General features: G+C 40.7%; 1 protein-coding gene across 3 annotated transcripts in view; it reads right to left on the reverse strand.

The window, feature by feature from the left end:
- UPF3A (UPF3 regulator of nonsense transcripts homolog A (yeast)) overlaps positions 1–17,917 on the reverse strand; it is a 45,318-nt gene that overhangs the window by 5,276 nt on the left and 22,125 nt on the right. For all 3 annotated transcript variants that reach the window (XM_019529609.1, XM_019529607.1, XM_019529608.1), the window contains exons 3-8: positions 16,491–16,597; positions 11,933–12,031; positions 11,727–11,837; positions 9,145–9,200; positions 8,891–9,049; positions 3,865–4,025 (exon numbers count right to left, since the gene is read on the reverse strand). In XM_019529609.1, coding sequence (XP_019385154.1) covers positions 3,865–4,025; positions 8,891–9,049; positions 9,145–9,200; positions 11,727–11,837; positions 11,933–12,031; positions 16,491–16,597 — 693 coding nt within the window. The remainder of the gene's footprint in view (positions 1–3,864; positions 4,026–8,890; positions 9,050–9,144; positions 9,201–11,726; positions 11,838–11,932; positions 12,032–16,490; positions 16,598–17,917) is intronic.

The raw sequence follows: 17,917 nt of genomic DNA on the forward strand, positions 1-17,917 counted from the left end.
ATTTATTTAGGCAAACTACCTTTATCACAATCTTTTATTTTATATATGCCTGAAGAGATTTATGTTTTTAATAATGCCTTTTGCTTTCAACGCTCTTTTAAGTTGATGCAACTTTCAGCCCCATTATTCATCTCACTGATCTTGTTCAGTAACCAGATATCTTCCTCCTAAAGCAAAACTGGAAATTATGAAAGAGATTATAGAATATTTTAATCTAATTACAGACAAAGGTAAGTAGCTAGTAGTTCCTTAAACTTTTCTTATATATAATAGAAGAGGAAAATTAAAACTGAAACAGGAATTTCAGTTTTGCCAGGGGGCCAGACCCCTGCCTGCTGCCTAGCCAAATGGCTCTGCATGTTCTGCACTCTCATGCCCCAGCCAGCCTCTCTGCTACCCAACACTGCCACCTGGAGCCCAGGGCTGACCCCCATAAACCTGCTGCCAGCCCAGGCCTGCTCTGCCATAGTTCAGTGCTGCTGTCCTGGGCACATGTGTATATGCTGTGCCTGGAAGTAGTGTATTCCAGCACTCCAGAGGTTATCGCATCACATTAACTGTACATGTAGTTGTGCATGTGCAATTGTGCATCCACTGAGAGAGACACTAAAACAATGTACAATTATTAATAGTGGCACATATTTCTAAATGGACAGAGAGAGGTAGTCAGAAGTGAGGCAGAAGGCAGGGTAAAGATACACCGTATAGACTAATTGAATCAGAAATGCATAAGCTTTCGTGAGCAAGACCTCATTTAATCAGAAAACACGGATGAGGTCTAGTCTATAAGGTATATTTCTAAATATGTGTATTATTCGTAAATACCATGTTAGTTTACCAGGGTATGACAAACGATGCCTGCTCTCCTTGATGTATTAACCGTTTAAATATAAGCATGCCAATTGTAGGCACTAAGTGCCTGTACTCCTGACAAGTTTTGTAGTCCACTCATTCTGCAACAACCTTCCCACCTGCTTGGAGAACATTCCTGGATTTGCTGCTGTTGAACCTGCTTGGCACATTGCTTCTTAGTCTGCCTGTTACTGAGTACAGAGAATGTCTCAATTAGAGATGATGCAGGAACAAAGATGGCAGGGCAGATTTGCCTAATGGTAGCTCTGAGAATGGCAGGTCATTGGATAACAAATTCAAGTTTAATATGGGTTGCTGTATCTTTCCAAAGATGAGCTCTAAGGAACTGATAAATATGGGTGGGAGTTGTGAGAAACAAAATAATTAAAAGCTGGAGAGAGACAGAGGAGGAGAAGGAAGAGGGTGGGCAGCTAGGGAAAAAGCATAAATGAGAGGGAGAAAACTTATTTGCACATGACATAATTTCAGCTATAGAGATGAGCCTGCACATTCATGCACGTTTTTAAATGTCCATTTACAGTGGAACTCTATTACCATTAGGATTTACAAAGTGACCTCCAGTAGGCAGCCAACCCCTCTGATGTAGCTCTAGGGACTGTAATTCATTACTGCTTTTTCAGTACACAGCAAAACAGTTTCAGATATGGCTCCCGATCTAGTTAAAGTCTATGAACAGATAAACAGGACCATTCATCACAATCTTAAAAGCACTCAGATAGAAAAAACTTAATATTTGTTAAATCTGATGCTGTATTACACCCAAGACCATTGAATTAAAGCCCTGGCACATATAAAGGGTCTAGTTCAGTGGTTCTCAACCTTTTAGACTCAAGGCACGTCTCAAAATTTCATAGCACTCCATTTTAGAAATCAATATATTATGCATGGTAAAATCTAAGCGTAATTTCATTGTTAATTATTAATTCTTTTTTTTTTTTTTTTAATTGGATCCTTATCTTATGCTCACCGACTACTACCGCTGCCAAGGCCAGGTGGATCTAAGATGTGTGCCTCCTGCAGAACCAGATTGGGAAGTAGCTGTGGCAAGAGCATATGCTTTTGCTGCATCTCTTCCTTGCACAGTATTTCTTGTAAACAGGCATGCGGGATAGGTGGAACTGCCCTGAGCACCTACATTTTCAGGAGGACCCAGACCGAGAAACAGCTACAGGAGAAAGGCTCTGCATGCATATACATTACATTATATCAGTTTGGCTCTGATATACTTCCCAAATGCTAAGGTGCATGAGGTAGTTCTAGCTGGTGGCAGCAGCTTCTATCACTAGGCTGTCACTGCCACAGGGTGAAATTGCTCCATATTCCTTGGTTTCCAGGAGGTACATGGCTAGAAATCAGAAAAGGCTAAAGCAGAAGCAGTGCAGCTGCCTGTATAACATGATATAGGCTGCCTCTGTTGCAGCTCCATCTCAGTTGGGCTCCATGCATCTCCAGTAAACCATGATTTCACAGATGATAAATCTTCAGTAATAAATGCAAAAGGTATTGCATGATGGCAAATCATTTCTCCAACTAGTTAATTCAGAATTTTATTTTACATTGAATGAACAAATTCCCTTTGTGGTTTTTTTTTGTTTTAAGAAACTTTCTTGTTTATATCTCCAAGAGGCAAATCTCTGAAAACACAAGTGGTAGAGTTACATTTGCACCCTCTTGCATACTGCAGAAAAACCGTAAGTCTGGATCCAAATGTGCAGGCACGTGCAGTTTGTGGCACCACATACCTCTTTGTGGCACTACAAAGCACATGCATTGCATGTTAAATTGTGTGTGGCACTGCTAATTTGCTGTGCCAGGACAAAATTTGCTACCAGGATTTCCTAGTAGCATAAAAAAATCCTAAATAAAAAAGTGTCACAAAGCATGCCAAAGTGGCATACACTGGGACAAACATGGAGACAGGGGAGCAGGCAGCCCAGCTGGCTGGGGAGAAGTGTACCTGGAGAAGGGGAAGCAGGCAGCCCTGGTCTGACTGCTCCTGTCTCCACCTACCTTGGAATGGGGGTCTGCTGTGAAGCCCCTCGCTAAGGCACGTGAAGCCCCCACACTGAGGCACACCATACCCTGAGACCAGGGAGCAACCAGCCCAGGGCTGCCTGCTCCCCTGTCTCCACATGACTCAGCACAGAGCTCCAGCTGGGATCCCATCCAGTCCACTTTTCACGACACACTCTCACTGCTTTTGTAACACACTGGTGTGTTGTGGTGCAACCGGTGGGAATCAATCATCTATAGCAGGGGTCTCAAACTCATGTGGCCCCCACAAGCTGGATGACTGGTATACAGCAAGTCCCACAGGCTAGAGTGGGCCCAAAGACCACCACTCTTTCTGTATGCACGTGGCACCTGCTCTGACCAGTCCAGGATGTGCACTGCATGCAGCACCCATTTTGGATGGTCCAGAACCAATGTATCCAACCCACCCAGACCAGGGCAGGCACTTGATGTAGCACAGGTCCCAGAACAGCTGATGCAGGTGTAGTCCTGGACTAGATGGAACAGGCCCTGCATGTGGTATAGTCCTGGACTGAACAGAGAAGGTGCCATGTGTGGCATAGTCTTGGGCTGGCTGGAACAGGCACTGCATGTGACATGTGTCCTGGATTGGCTGAGGTGGGCACCACATGCAGCTTGCATTCCCAGGCCTTGTGTGCTGGTCTACCATGTGCCATGTGCAGTGTGGGTGAACTTGAGGCTCAGGGTCAGCACGGGAGGCTGGAGAATGGGGCTCCGTGGGCTGTATCTTTTACATCACAGACCTATAATTATAGTTTTAATAATGTATTTCCTGTGTAAAGGTGTCGTGAGACAGTCGCTCCATGCTTGCATAATATTTTGAGATCCTTTCAGAGTAAAATTCACCCCACAATGAGACAGCTCATGACCCATGCACCATGACCTGTGACGCATTTAAGCTCTTAAAACAGGGCAAGTTAGGATCAACCCTGAACATGAACAATAAATATTACTTACTTTTCCTTAAGTTCCTTTAAAGAACCCTCCAATGACTTGGATTTTATACTCCCAGATCCAGGTGATTTTTCCCATTTGCCTTCTTCAATATCAGCTTCTTCTCCTTTTTCCTTGTGTTTTTCACTGGCCTGTTCATCTCCCTTTTCAGGCTTCTTAAGAAGCTAAGAAATAATTTTTATATTATGATATAAAATAAAAGGTTTTTATACTGTTACAGAAATGTTAATAACTTACTGCAATATTCCAATTAGCACCAACTGATGTTGAGCTCTAAAATCTATTTCATTTCTATTTTACTTGAATTATTTGAATTTTTTTGCAAAGTACAACATTAAAGTGCCATTTTAAAAGTACAATTTACTTATTCTGACAGATGATTAGAGCATAATACAAGTCATACAGCCACAACTGTTAAATTATAGGCTTATGGAAAAAAAACAGAATACAGACTTACCCATTTTTTTCTCTTGAGTATTACCTACAAAGGTTCTTATTCTGCAATAACTTCCAAAAGTCACAAAGGGACAGGTACATGATGGTATCACTTATGTGGAGTAATCCTAAAGCAGAGCTCAATCCTACTCCCAATGAAATCAATGGCCAACCAGCTATAATGCTTTAAAGAAGGAGAATCAATTGTTTACTCCTGTAATTTATAGAAATTGGCAGCATTTTGTCAACAAGTGGTAGATATTAAGCATGAAGAAATCAAAAACTTAACAAACAAGAAGGAAAAAATGGCAGAAGAAATCAAATTGCATTTTCCTTTCAGGAACTAAGATTTTTAACCATCATTTTCTCAGTGGGTGCAGGATCTGAGCTACACAGCATTACAAGAACAATTTTTGCAGAAAGACGAACCATTCTTTAACTACTGCTCCAATGCATAGACTAAAACATACCTATTTACTCATTCCACCAATTTGTCTTAATTGAGTACACTGATGTTTAAGATCGACTATATTCCTCTTGTAGCAATATAGACACTTTGTAAAATGGAAAATACATTTCTCTTCCCTTTGCAGAGAAACCAGCTTTCAAGATCCAATTGCCACGGATACATGAGCAGTACTAATTTTTGGGACAATAAATTTTTGAAGGAAATAATTGTCTTTTTCTTGCCATCTGGAGAGCTAGAACAGGTTTAGCATCTTGTTGATCAAAAAAAGCAAATTGCTGCAACAGAGTATATCATTAATTACACAACTTCCTGTAAAATTTGGGCCAAAGCTTGCAAAAACCTTTATCATTTGAATAGTTCTTAACATTAACCTATGTTAATAAAGCTTTGCAAGTGGACTGAATAATGGCATAAAATATGGCTATAGCCATGGGCAGATCTAGGATTTTGAAAAGGGGGGTTGCAAATGGTATGGCACATCATCACATATAATACAACACTTATTTTTCTCCATTTAAATGCAATTAGGAGGCTAGCACTATGTTATTCAGTATAAGATCAAAGCAAAAGCAAATATAACTATTTGAATGTGCACTAATTTGCTGGATTATATATTATGTTAAAAAATACAACAACTTAGTCAAAATGAGTCAAAATAGTCAAAAGACATTGTATCACTAGTCCCATAGTCACTACAGTACAGTATACATCTCTTATTTGGATTCATAAAGCAAAATCTAGCTTTCTTGAACATCTTAATAGTCCCTTCACTATCAGTCATTTCTACTCCTGAGTTACTATTACCACACCTGAGTTACGGTATTTAACTAGAGCTAAAAAGAGTCTGTAGGGCTGTGAAATAAAAGAGAGGCATTACCAGGAATGGCTAACAGACAGCAAAATTCCAGAAAAAAAGAATAGTTTGAATACGAACATGAAGACCAGTAAAAAGGTATAGAGGATTATTAAAACTTGTGGACTGGAGAGAGATTAGCAGGAACTGGGGAGATGATAATGAGCCATGAAGTCAATGGGGGCAATTGATTATCTCAGTATGCCTGAATAAAAATGCTGCTGCACCCTCAGGGAGTTGGTTTTTAAGTTTGGGTGGACAAGGAATGAAAGCAGGGGTGGTGGTACAACTGCATCGTTGCACTCCTCTGATCCACCCTCTGGTTGCAGCCACCATTTATTAAACAAATAAAGGGTATCATAAACTGGGCCACTTCAATTTGATACAGAAGAAATTCAAGGCAAAAAAGCCTGAAATTAGCAAGTGTTTGTAATAATATGGCTAAAAATACTGTGAAAATCTGTTCTTGAACATAACTAAGGAAAACTTTATGTAGATTTACTTATAAAATAGATGAGAAAAACTGGTCTGGAATTGGAACTATCTTGTTAAAAATAGAACAAAAGACACAAAGATGGAAGCAAAAATACCTTTAAGTACACACATTACAAAACATGTACACTAAGTACATTTTTGTACTAACTAGAAACTGTTTAGTACTAACTAAAAACTAGCATAATATAGACCATTTGCATTAAATTTTGTATTAAAATGAGCAATGTTGTTTATGTTTTTAACAAATACCTGTTATTTTATTCACATCTTTAAAGAAATATAATAATATTAGTACAATGTTAAGTTGCTTGTATGTTAAATCAGATTATTGTACTGCTTAATAAAGCTGTAGTTCAGCACATGTAAATTCATAAAATTAAATATATATCTTCAGTATATTCAAAATATTATATAGGCCTCTCATATCACAAAAAGTAGAATCCTTGTGCTCATAACTGGAATCTGTTCTTCTCTTATTCAAATTGGGTGCCATATTTTGTAGGAGACATGGGAGGATTGCTGAATACTGCATTCAGCAGGGAGGTGGTAAGCTGTGTTAGTCTGAAGTCAGGCAGAAGTTTCTGGTTGTTGCCTAAGAAAGCACAGGCCCCTTGGAACCAGTCTGCAAGGCAGGAGTGAGCAATTACTTGGGCCTGCGGGCAACAGACAGTTGAGGAGCTACTGCAAGCCAGTCAGCACCCCTCTCACCTCCCCACTCCCAGCAACAGCTCGAAGCCCATGTGCCCTGCAGCTCCTCCCGGCCATTGCCACCAGTGCCCAAGCAGCAACTGAGTGCACAGTCCTGGCCCCACCCCACCCCCACTCTGGACTCACCCCAGACTGAGCAGACCAGCTCCAGACCAGCCAGGACCTGCACATGCAGTCCTGACCCTGGCACGCTGCACACCTGCCTGATCCAGACCACACACCCATGATGGCAGAAGCTGCTGCTGGGCATGGAGGAAAAGCAGCTGCCTCCTACTTTGCTCCTGCCAGGCCCTTCTTGTTGTGGCTACCTGGAGCCCATGCCCAGGTTGCCCTGTGGCTCCACAGCCACTGCTGCCCCGCTGGGGTCCCAGAGACGGTGCTGGTGGCAGTCATGACCGTGACAGAGAGGAGTCCAGGTGGCTGCAGCAAGAAGGGCCTGGCAGCAGTAAGGGGGGAAGCAGCTGCTTTTCCCCCCACACTCAGCAGCAGCTTCTGCCTGGCCACCATAGCTACCGTTGCTACTCAGCATGGGTGGGCAAGTCTGGAGCGGGCATGTAGTGGGTTGAGGCTGTGTGCACAGGTCCTAGCTGGTCCAGAGCTGGTCCAGCCAGCCAGGGCAAGTCCAGAGCAGGTACACGGCAGGCTGGGACCAGGGCCAGGGCCAGGGCTGTGCACACGGGTTCTCACCAGTCTCCATGGGGCTGGGATCAGTGGCGGAGGCAGCCAGAAGGAGCCACCGCCACCTGGGTTAACTAGAAATGGAGTCCAGCTACAGAGCTGCCCCAGCCTCCCTGTGTATCCCAGGGCCGGCAGGATGTCTCACAGGCCAGATGGCACCTGGGCCAGACAAAGTCCCTCTGTGGTCCGGATCTAGCCCGTGGGCCGTATTTTGCCCACCCCTGCTCTAAGGGCACTTTTACATGAGTTCTCATTAGGATGTGTTGAAGCAGACTCGATGAATTGAGTCCCGGTTGCTGATTAATTGAGTCTGCTGGAGCGTTCTAATCAGACCAGTCCAGGGTGCTGCAGCATTCTGTGCTTCAAACAAGCTTTAGTTAAAGTGCCCCCAACACCATTTTGAAACGCAGGACACTGAATGCAAGAGACACTGCAGACATCTGAATTAGAGTGGCTCCCAAGAGCTGCTTTAATTAACACCTCACCCCCACCCCAGAGCAGGTGTACAAGCACCCTAAGAGGTCACCTTGCCCTGCCTTCTGCCTGACTTAAGACCAACACAGCTTCCCACTTCTTTGCTGAATAACATTAGTAAGTAATTAATGAGACTATAGTCTCATGTAAAAAAATCATGTCAAAATAAAGTGCTGGCAAAAAAATCTGACAGAATACAATAGGTATATGGTTTTATACACAAATAAGAATAGTACTTCTCTGTGATTCTGAAGAATGGTATAAAGGCCAAGTTGAACGGATTCACAGATCATTACATTTCCCAAGGAGAAACTTATTTTAAGCCAATAAGCAGTCCTGGCCAAATTAATCTAACCTATAACTCCACTGTAGCAAGAGGCCAGTTAAATAACTGAGGAGGGTTACCAGGACAGCAGCCCTGTGAAACACCTTTGGTCAGGAGTGTAAAAATAGCTACTATTGCTAGCCAGGAGGGCATGGAGGTGCCCGCACCTCTTCCTGTGGCCCAAGCTCAGTATACTTTTAGTTTATGGATGACAGAGAATAATGGGCAGCACATTGCTCACAAGGAACCTGTGGTGGAAATGAAATAGAGAAGTTCTGCAATAATTCACTTAGCCTTCATGCTAAGGTTCCAAAATATATCTACAATATGACCTAAAAACCAAAGGTAAAGGAAGTGAATCAGAAAAGCAATGGTTTAGAAAGAGGGAGGCTAAGATGTCTATAAAAGAATGGAAAAAGTGCCCTATGACCAAATGATCCTGGCAGCTTGATGGGCTTCTTTAATACAGGTTTTCAAGTTAGATTTTCCCTTATCCTACCTGACTGAGTTTAGTACTTTGGGAGTTACTGGGACACAGAAAAAATATCTAACTTCCAGTAAAGAACAATTTCAATCTTTTTCTTAAAAATACCTTGATCCTTATTTCTTTTTCAGCAATTTTCTTTTGCTTCTCTGCTTCTTTTCTTTTACGTCTTTCTTCTTCTCTGCGCTTTCTTTTCTCTTCTTCTCTCAGACGTTTCTTTTCCAGTTCCCTTCTCCTCCGTTCTTCTCTTTTCTCTTCCCGTATCCTCTGAAGAGTTGGAATGTTGTTTAGATAAAATTGTCCACAAGAAAAAACGTATGTAAAACATAGAAGTTGAACTTCAGTTGAAAGTCTGGACGTACCTGCTTTTCTAATTTTCTATTTTTAATATATTCCAAAAGAGGTGTTGTTCTTCTAGCTAAAACACAAAAAATGTATGATGTAGTGTTCAACTCCTAAAATATGTACTTGTTTATTATAAGTATTGCTCCTTCTGTTAGCTCTTAACTGTATTGTAACTAAATTATATAAATGCTATTTATTTTATATTTGTTGGAAAGCATTCCCATTCTGTTACTGAAACATCATTAAAATTAGAAGTGAACCAGGGATCGTTTCTGATTATTTTAAACTACTAAGTAATAATCATATATTGTCATGATCAATCAAGAAACTTTTATATAGTTCAGCAAAATACTATTTACAAAAAAGAAGTATGTTAAAATTTATTCCTAAATATTAATACTGGTACCTGTCTGTCCTGCTCTTGAAATACTACCATCATTTTGGCGCTTTTCACCCCCTGATGTCAAAGCACCTTGCAAAGGAAACATTATTATACTCATTTTAAAGATGGGGATAATGAGACACTGAAAAGTGAAGTGACTTGCCCTGAGTCATAGAACAGGCTAGCAGCAGAGCCAGTGACAGAATCCAGGCTTCTCGTCAGATGTTCTATCCATTGGCCCACACTCCCTTTCTTGTGAACAGGTCTCTCGTTGTTTCCATTTTAAGTATGAGACTCATAGTTTGAAACATTATGAACTTTACAATTTGAAGTCACATCCAAACTACTGCTTCTAATTTTAAATCCCAATTTCCCTACTTGGTCCTTAATAGTGGGCTGAAACTTGACACTTGTTCCTAGAGCTGAGAGGAACTATAAAGAATGTTTAGTATCTTCTGTTAGTCTTACTAGCACAGGAGTAAAATTATAATAAGGAGAAAATTTAGGACCAAAACCTGTTCTTGAATATATATGAGGGGTCTCACTGAAGACAGAGAAACAGCATGGGACAATCTGACCATCATGATGTACAGTATAATTTTATAATTTTAAAAACAACTAACAGCATTGGGAAAAAAGAACATTTCCTTGAAACTGTTCTTAATTTATCTGACCCATCAAATTTAAAATAATAATCTACACCTCACCTAAATTTGTAGCCTGAAGATATCTGAATACAGACATCCAAGTATCTGGTTTATTCATTTATTTTTATTAATCATTATCATGCAATTACTTATTTATATATGACAATGTGTGTGCAAATTTAGCAGCCTTTCTGGTTTATCTCTGGAATGACTGGCAATTAACTTGAATAAGCCATTAATTTACAGGTATCCAGGTTGTAAATGAATACTTTGTAAATTAATTTAATCACATAAATTTTGCATACTTCACAGGCATCTAACGTGGAACAATAGACATGTAGCTTTGGTCATGACCCCTGCTTACACCCTTAGGATAGATTTCATCTAGATGAACTAAATTGGAGATATATAGCTAAAGCTTTTATAAGCAGCAGGCCTCCTTCTTCAGATTCTGCCTGATTATAGGCTAACACAGATAGGTACCTCTCTTTGCACCCTGAGGTTCTACATCACTTATTCTTAATTAACATTTGTGTTTATCCCCTGCCTACTCCTTTTTCCCTATAAAAAGTTTAATTTTTCTCTTTGTAGTTCATTTTTCCAAAAAAACCCAAAACAACCCTTTAGCACTGGCAGACTTGTAGTGGCTAGCCCAGAAGTCAGTACTCAGCATTGCTATTCTAGAGACCCTAATTTGATTCTGATACTTGTTTTTTCATATTTTGTAGTATAAGGGTAAGAAATACCTTGCATTGCCTAACAACAACCTCCCCCTAGAGCCAGAAACCTGGGGTGGCAATCAAATCTAGACTTCTGACATGAAAGTTCAGAATTTTAGCCATTAAGATTAGCCCAACAGCTGCACATTATGAAAAAATAGGTTATTTTTATATAGTGCAATGAAGCACAATAGGAAATAAATATAATTTGCTACTTACTTGCAACACACCAATGAACTATGTACTTATACCTAGAATAAATAATTTAATCACATAAATTATGTGATTAAATAAAGTTCACGTGGTAGAAACTTGAACAAACATGATGCACCTTAATCCTGAAGAAATTAATCTTGACCCAATTTTGCTCTAGAAAAGGGAAGTTATGCTTTTATAGTTAATAAGATATTTCTAATCTGATTCCTTTTCAGACAGAGCCCAGATGATCTTGACCATGAGAACTAAGAAGGTAATTCACCTTCTATCAGACAACCAGAATTATGAATGAATCTGAGTGCACTTTTCAGGCTCTCTTTAGGTTGTCTTTTCTGCTCTTCTGCTATTTTTTAATAATAGGCTCATGAACTATCAACTGATAAGTACTAAGGATTTTTCTGAAACCAGAGCCAGGAAAATTCTCATGGAAGTTGATGAGTTCCATGAAAGCAGAAGCAGCAGAATGACCAACGTGAGGTTTTCCCAGCCACTCCTGGAGACTATGAACATGAATTCTGCAATAGTCTGAATTTTTACCAGACTGAATGGAGTAGATCTTGCTGGTAGCATTATAAAATATGAAGAAGAAAATACTGAAAATTCTCAATAATGAGGAAAAAGTAAATAAAACAGACCAATGAGTTCCCTTGTTTTTGCCTCAATCTCTCCCAACAGAGTCTCAGGATTGGCATAGATTTTCTCTTCATCGGCACAATAACTTTCTAAAAATTTTCTATATTCTGGATCTGTGAGGGAAAATTTTTGAAAAAAATGTTTAAAAGTATGCAAGACCTGACAGACAGAAAGGTTTTACACAATGACATCAAGAAAATATGTTTACCATCTTCAATGCTCCCAGCTTTTGCATCTTTTTTCTTTAGCTTCTTTTTTGAAATCTTTTGGAATGGTGCAAATTCCACCACAGCAGGATATTCCAAACCTTTAGAGACACCAAATACATATTTTTAAAATATGGAACAACTGTGATTTAACACTGAGATTTTTAAGCAGTGCCCTACATTTGCCAAACTCTGCTTCCATTAAAGTCAAAAGAGTATTTTTGAAAATCCAGACCTGACCCATACATTTAAACGACTACTGTAATAGAAATAAATAATATTTTGTATCATCAAATCTACAAAGTAAAATAACACACTTTTGAACTACACATTTGACTCCTGGATATGCATGTACAAAAGAATCGGAAAAAAAACATTCTTGGTTTATTTATTGTGATATGCTAACTAGGATTTTTAAAAGTAAGAGAAATCTGCATAGCCATCCTAAACCCTATTTTATTATTTACCTATAAATTTATAAGAAATTGGGTAGAAAAAATGGCATATCAGAGTTCAGCCTGATGGATAAAGAATACTAAGAATTCTCTGGAAAAAATGTACCAAAACACTATTTCAATGATATTTTGTTACCAGAAAGCCGATAATGCTGGGCAATATACACCAGAAAGAAACAACATCTTTCGGAATGAAATACTAAAACTAAAAACCCTATGAACCTCAGTTATTCCAATTTATAGCAGATCATACAAGTCTTTTTTGTTTGTTTGTTTTCAGTTCCATGAGTTAACTAATCCTATATTCTGCCCTAAAAAAAATCTTGAATGAACCCCCCTCAAAGGTAAACCAATTATGCATTTATTTGGTTTGAAAATAAAACTGTGACAGGCTCAAGCCTACCTAGAAAATCAGTTAAACACAGTCGATGCAGACTAATTGCAGTCTGTGCAGGTAGCAGGACTTAGTTTATAAAGGGGTAGGCAACCCCTCGTACTGGTACCAGTGTGGCATGTGAAGGCATTTTGCTTGGCATGAGTGCCTTGGGGCAGATGGCATGGCACGGGCCAGGGCTGTGATGCCACAAGAATTGGGCTCCTGTGGTTCTCCCACCATCTGCCCTTGGCTCGCCAACATCTTCCAAGTTGAAGTTCTGGGTGTTTTTGGCACTCTGGCCAAAAACACTGCCAACCCCTAGTTTATAAGTTAACAGCATTTTATTTGCTAGTTGTACTCAAACTTAAAACTGTATTAAAGGTGGAGCTAATAGGGTCAGCTACAGCCAAGTGTCTAATACTTCCCATTACAAGATTTATTTTCATTTGCCTATGATTTTGCAAACTTCAACCATACGGAATGAAAATGTCCATCCCGAATGTTTGCCTGAGGATAATTTTTTTCTGTGTAAAATGTAAGCTAAAACAGTCCACTTAACTTAAAAAAAAATTAGGAAAAATGTAATGTTCTGCCATGTTAAAAAAATTTTCAACATGCTCTATTGGGAAGCTCTAATCTTTCTTTGTACAGGAGGAAAGGAATTGAAATCTGGCAGTGGGGTCAGCCACTCAGTAGAAGGTTATCAGAGTTTGGCAGCTAAATTATCCAAAAATTTGCCCTCCATTGAACATGCTCTATGCTGGGGTGGGAATGGGGGAGCAGGAGCAAGCCTTTTTGGCAGGCAGGCCACCAATTAGCCTTGCACTCTCCCCAAGTGCCCATCTGATCCTCTTCCCCTACCCAACTAGCTGCTCTTACCGCTCCATGCCCTGTGCCACTACCCAATCTGCTGTTCTGCTTTCTGTTCCTACCCTATTTGCAACTGTGCTGCCAGTCCCCTCCCTGGTCTGCTGCATGCCATACACAGAGGTTGTCCATGCCAGTTGTCGCACACATGCCACAGGTTGGCACCCCTGCTCTACACCTTCATCCCTTCTGTGGGCTAGCCTGTGCATGGATTACTGCAAAGAGTGACTGGGTACATCTATACGAGACACTTTACTTTGCATTAGACTAATCTAACATGCAATAAAGCATTACCATCTACACATGTGAAGGACTTACTGCACAGTAAATTAGGCTAATGCACTGTTTGCTAGTACCAGGAAATACAAGTACTAGATTAAGGGTGTATTAGCTACTGTGCAGTAGCATACATGTAGACAGCCCAGGCAGCAGGGGGCCTGCTGCTGCATAGTTAAGTCCTGATGCAGCGGAGGAGGGGCAGAAGGGAGCTGTGCCAGCTGCAAGGGCAGCTGTCTCCCTGCCATATGGGGACTGGGACCATCCCAATCCACACAGCTAGGAGAGCTGTCCCAGCAGCTGAGAGTGCTGTGTCTCAGCCACGTGGAGACTGGGTCCCATACTGATCCCCATATGACTGAGAGAGCTGTTTTGGCAGCCAAAACTGCTGCATCCCAGCTATATGGGGATCAGGCCCAGCCCCTGTGCCCCCTGACAGCCCTGGGGCTTGTACCTTAGGGAGCCTGGAGCTCCCCCTGGCTGTTGCAGTGGGACACATGTGTAGGCTGGACTGGGGCTACTCCCGTCAGGTGCAATTTGCTCCCAGTGGGGGCACAGGTGCAGACATGTACCCTGGAGCACTTTAATGAGTCTGAATTTTCTGCGAAGAAAGTTTAGGGGTATTAACTACACATGCAGATGTGGCCACTGAATCAGTGGCATAACCACGAGGCTGGGGGGGAGGATGATAGAGGCAACCACTTCGGGCACCAACTGGGGTTGAAAAACACAGCTGCTGCTGGTAACTGCACATTTGAGTTCCTGATCACGGTGGCAACTGGAAGTTGCCTCTTCCGCTTGCTCCAGGGTCCCAGTTACATCATTACACTGCAGATGAGCATGGTTTTTGCCAGGACTACTGGAGCTAAGCTGGACTTTCCCTGAGATACTCTTCCTGGTAACCAAGCACCAAAATTGAAAGCATGGAGATTACCTTGCCTGTGCTCCGAATGGTATTCCTGTTTACATCTAAAGAATGTGCAGGAGGAAGAAACAATCTGTCTCTAAGTAGAAATGGAGGTAAAAAGAGGAGCCAGGATAGGACAAAAGTCTGAGCTATGAAGTAAGACAGGACCAGAATGAATGGGAAGAGTATGTGCTATAGCTGGGAAATAGGGATAGGAGTATGGGATGGACAGGAACAGGTGCAAGAGAGAATATGTAAAGAAAGGAACATTGCAATAGAAGAGGGGAGCTGTGCCAGCTGCAAGGGCAGCTGTCTCCCTGCCATATGGGGATTGGGACCATCCCCATCCCCATATGGCTGAGATAGCTGGGGATTGGGATGGGGACTGGGATGCAACAGCATGGAAAGAGGGCAGGAGAGAGGTGTTCAAGGGAACAGAGGCAGGAGGGGAGGCAAAAACATTAGCTCAAGAAGGGAACAGGAGCACAGGTCCAGAAACTCAAGAGGTGAAAGAGCAGAAAGCAGAGCACAACAGGGACAGGCTAAAGGCCCAGGGATATGATGGGACCCTAACCACAAGAGCCTATTTCCCTCTAGACTCTAGAATTAACACATTTCTATGTCACAACATCTCTTTGCTGGCTAGCAAACAACTGTGAAACCCACTGGCTAATTAATTGCCTCATCACCTACTACTGGCTGGTTCACAAAGAAGTTAATAGCTTGATATTGCTACTAATTAGTCTACTGTACTACTATACTGTAATCAATTAGCTCAAATGAATTAAGACGGGAATGCAAGTAAAAACCTTCACCTAGAGATGGCACTTTGTATCACAGAGTTCTATGTGATGCTGGCCACACTATTTTGATCAAACTTTTCATAGATGACAACTAGCTTTGTGAGTCTCATTTTCTTGGGACCCAACTTGAGACACCTGGGGTCTCATCAGTAGAAGTACGGTGTCACAACTGACACCGTAGTCAAATGGAAACTGCTCTGAACATATAAAGTGTATACAATGAAAGTATTCTGTAAAATACAGCCACATGTAGCAAAAATGGAGCACCCAAAATTAGTGTAGATTTAAAATTGTTCTACATTTCCCAGGTAGAAAATGGAGATAAACCATACTACCTTATCTTACAGGACTACTGTGAAGATAAATTACTCAAATAGCACAGTGATGAATGCCATAGAGAGGCCTATGCAGTCATTAACAGGGTTTGGGTGGTTTAAAGAACAACGGATGTGAGCACAGATTGAGAGATGTGGCTGTTGTTCACAACTCTGAGTGTCTGCTCCCATCCATTATTCAAACTACTGAACTACTCTCCTTTCATGAGCATCATCCATGGAATGGAATGAAGCAGGAGTCCAGAGAAAAAAAACCCATAGTCTGATGGTTTATATACACACACAAGACAAATGAAGATTGCATAGGCAATCTTATTTCTGATATTCCCTAACTTTTATAGCTTAATTTCACAATCTAAAGGTTTTTTAATATAGTTTTTTGGGACATAATTATTTATATTCAGCAAAAATTTCCAAAATAATTCCTATTCTTGAGAGTTACAGAATCCCTTTACGCATGTCAATTCCAGACATTTCAGGAAAAATATCATGTATGATCAACAGGTTGCACTGAGATTTTTAAAAATACAAATAGTCCAACCTTTATTATCAATGAAGACATAGCCATCAAATCGATCTCTAAAAAGAAGGATGTCCTCAGGATTTCTAAAGTTAATGTATGCTCTGGAGTAGAGATGTGGATAAAGGCTGCAACAAGAAACAATTTTTCATAAACCTCATCTCCTTGAAGAAAAGTCTGCATTAAACTTATATATCAGAGAAGGCAACATTTCCATATATACTTAACAAAGATTTAAGTCAAGTGGAACTGGGTGTTGCAGCTATACCAGGAAGATTAATTCTGAGTTAGGAGACAAATACCTCTTTCTCTAATTTCAGGGCCTCTTTAGTCCCTTGAGACTTCCTTCCAGTAACAGTGGCATAAGAGCTATTGGCAAACTTTTTAAGCATGCTCATGAAATATTTTGTTGCCCCTCTTGAGCAAAGAAGAATCAGGCTGCTTGGCAGCTACAAAGCTGCCATGGTGAATCTTTGTATCTGTCCATAAAACATTTTAGTAAGTGGCAAGAGAATATTCTGAGGGGCATCAAAATAAAAACATACAATGGAACCTTGGCAGATATACATTAATTACAACTCCAGCAGACAGTTTACACCCATAAAGGACATTTCTAACAGCCAAAGGTTTCCATTAAAAAGAACAGTTGTTGCCTACCCTGTGCTTGCTAGCTATGATGTTTTCTATGAGGATCCCACTCTTAAGTACACATGTTCAATGTATGCTGGATCAACAGCTAAAAAATAGCAGTGTCCTCTGGCCTATACCTATGCTTGTTCTCAGGCCCTTGCCACTCAAGGACCCAAATGAAAAAGGGGCTGCAACTATTCCTCAGTTTCCTTACTAATTAAGAATCCCAGATAACATAGACTCAGAAAAAGTAAGGATCAAGAGCATGCTGTGGGTTCCACAAGAACACATTTTAAAGGACTGTGGTTATTTTTAGTTAAGTAATTGTCCTTTCTTTTCTAAGTATATGTCTATGTGAATCACAAACTAAGGTGGTAGAAAGCAGTGCCCAATGTGAAATGTGGGACTGAGGAACACTGCTTATCAAAAAGGAAAATATGACTGTAATACTGTCCTACCAAATTTGGCATCTGGTCTTGTGGCCAGAACAACTGTTTAACAAAAACAAAGGAATTATGCCTTGTAGTTTACCTAAAGATTTGCAGATGTAGGGTAAACAAACAGGATAAAGTTTTTGCTCTCATGTAGTGAGATTTAATAGTTGGTGTAATGGGTATATTAATCATATAATCACAGATTGATACACACTAGGTGCAACTACTTGTGCACTTTAACGCAGTTGACTAATTAAGCAAACCCCAGGACATCATTCTCCCCTTGTACTCGGCCTTGGTGAGACCGCAGCTGGAGTACTGCGTCCAGTTTTGGGCTCCACAATTCAAAAAGGATGCAGAGAAGCTTGAGGGAGTCCAGAGAAG

The sequence above is a fragment of the Crocodylus porosus genome, unplaced genomic scaffold (genome assembly GCF_001723895.1).
Source record: "Crocodylus porosus isolate Cpor-Errol unplaced genomic scaffold, CroPor_comp1, whole genome shotgun sequence".
Lineage (NCBI taxonomy): Eukaryota > Metazoa > Chordata > Crocodylia > Crocodylidae > Crocodylus > Crocodylus porosus.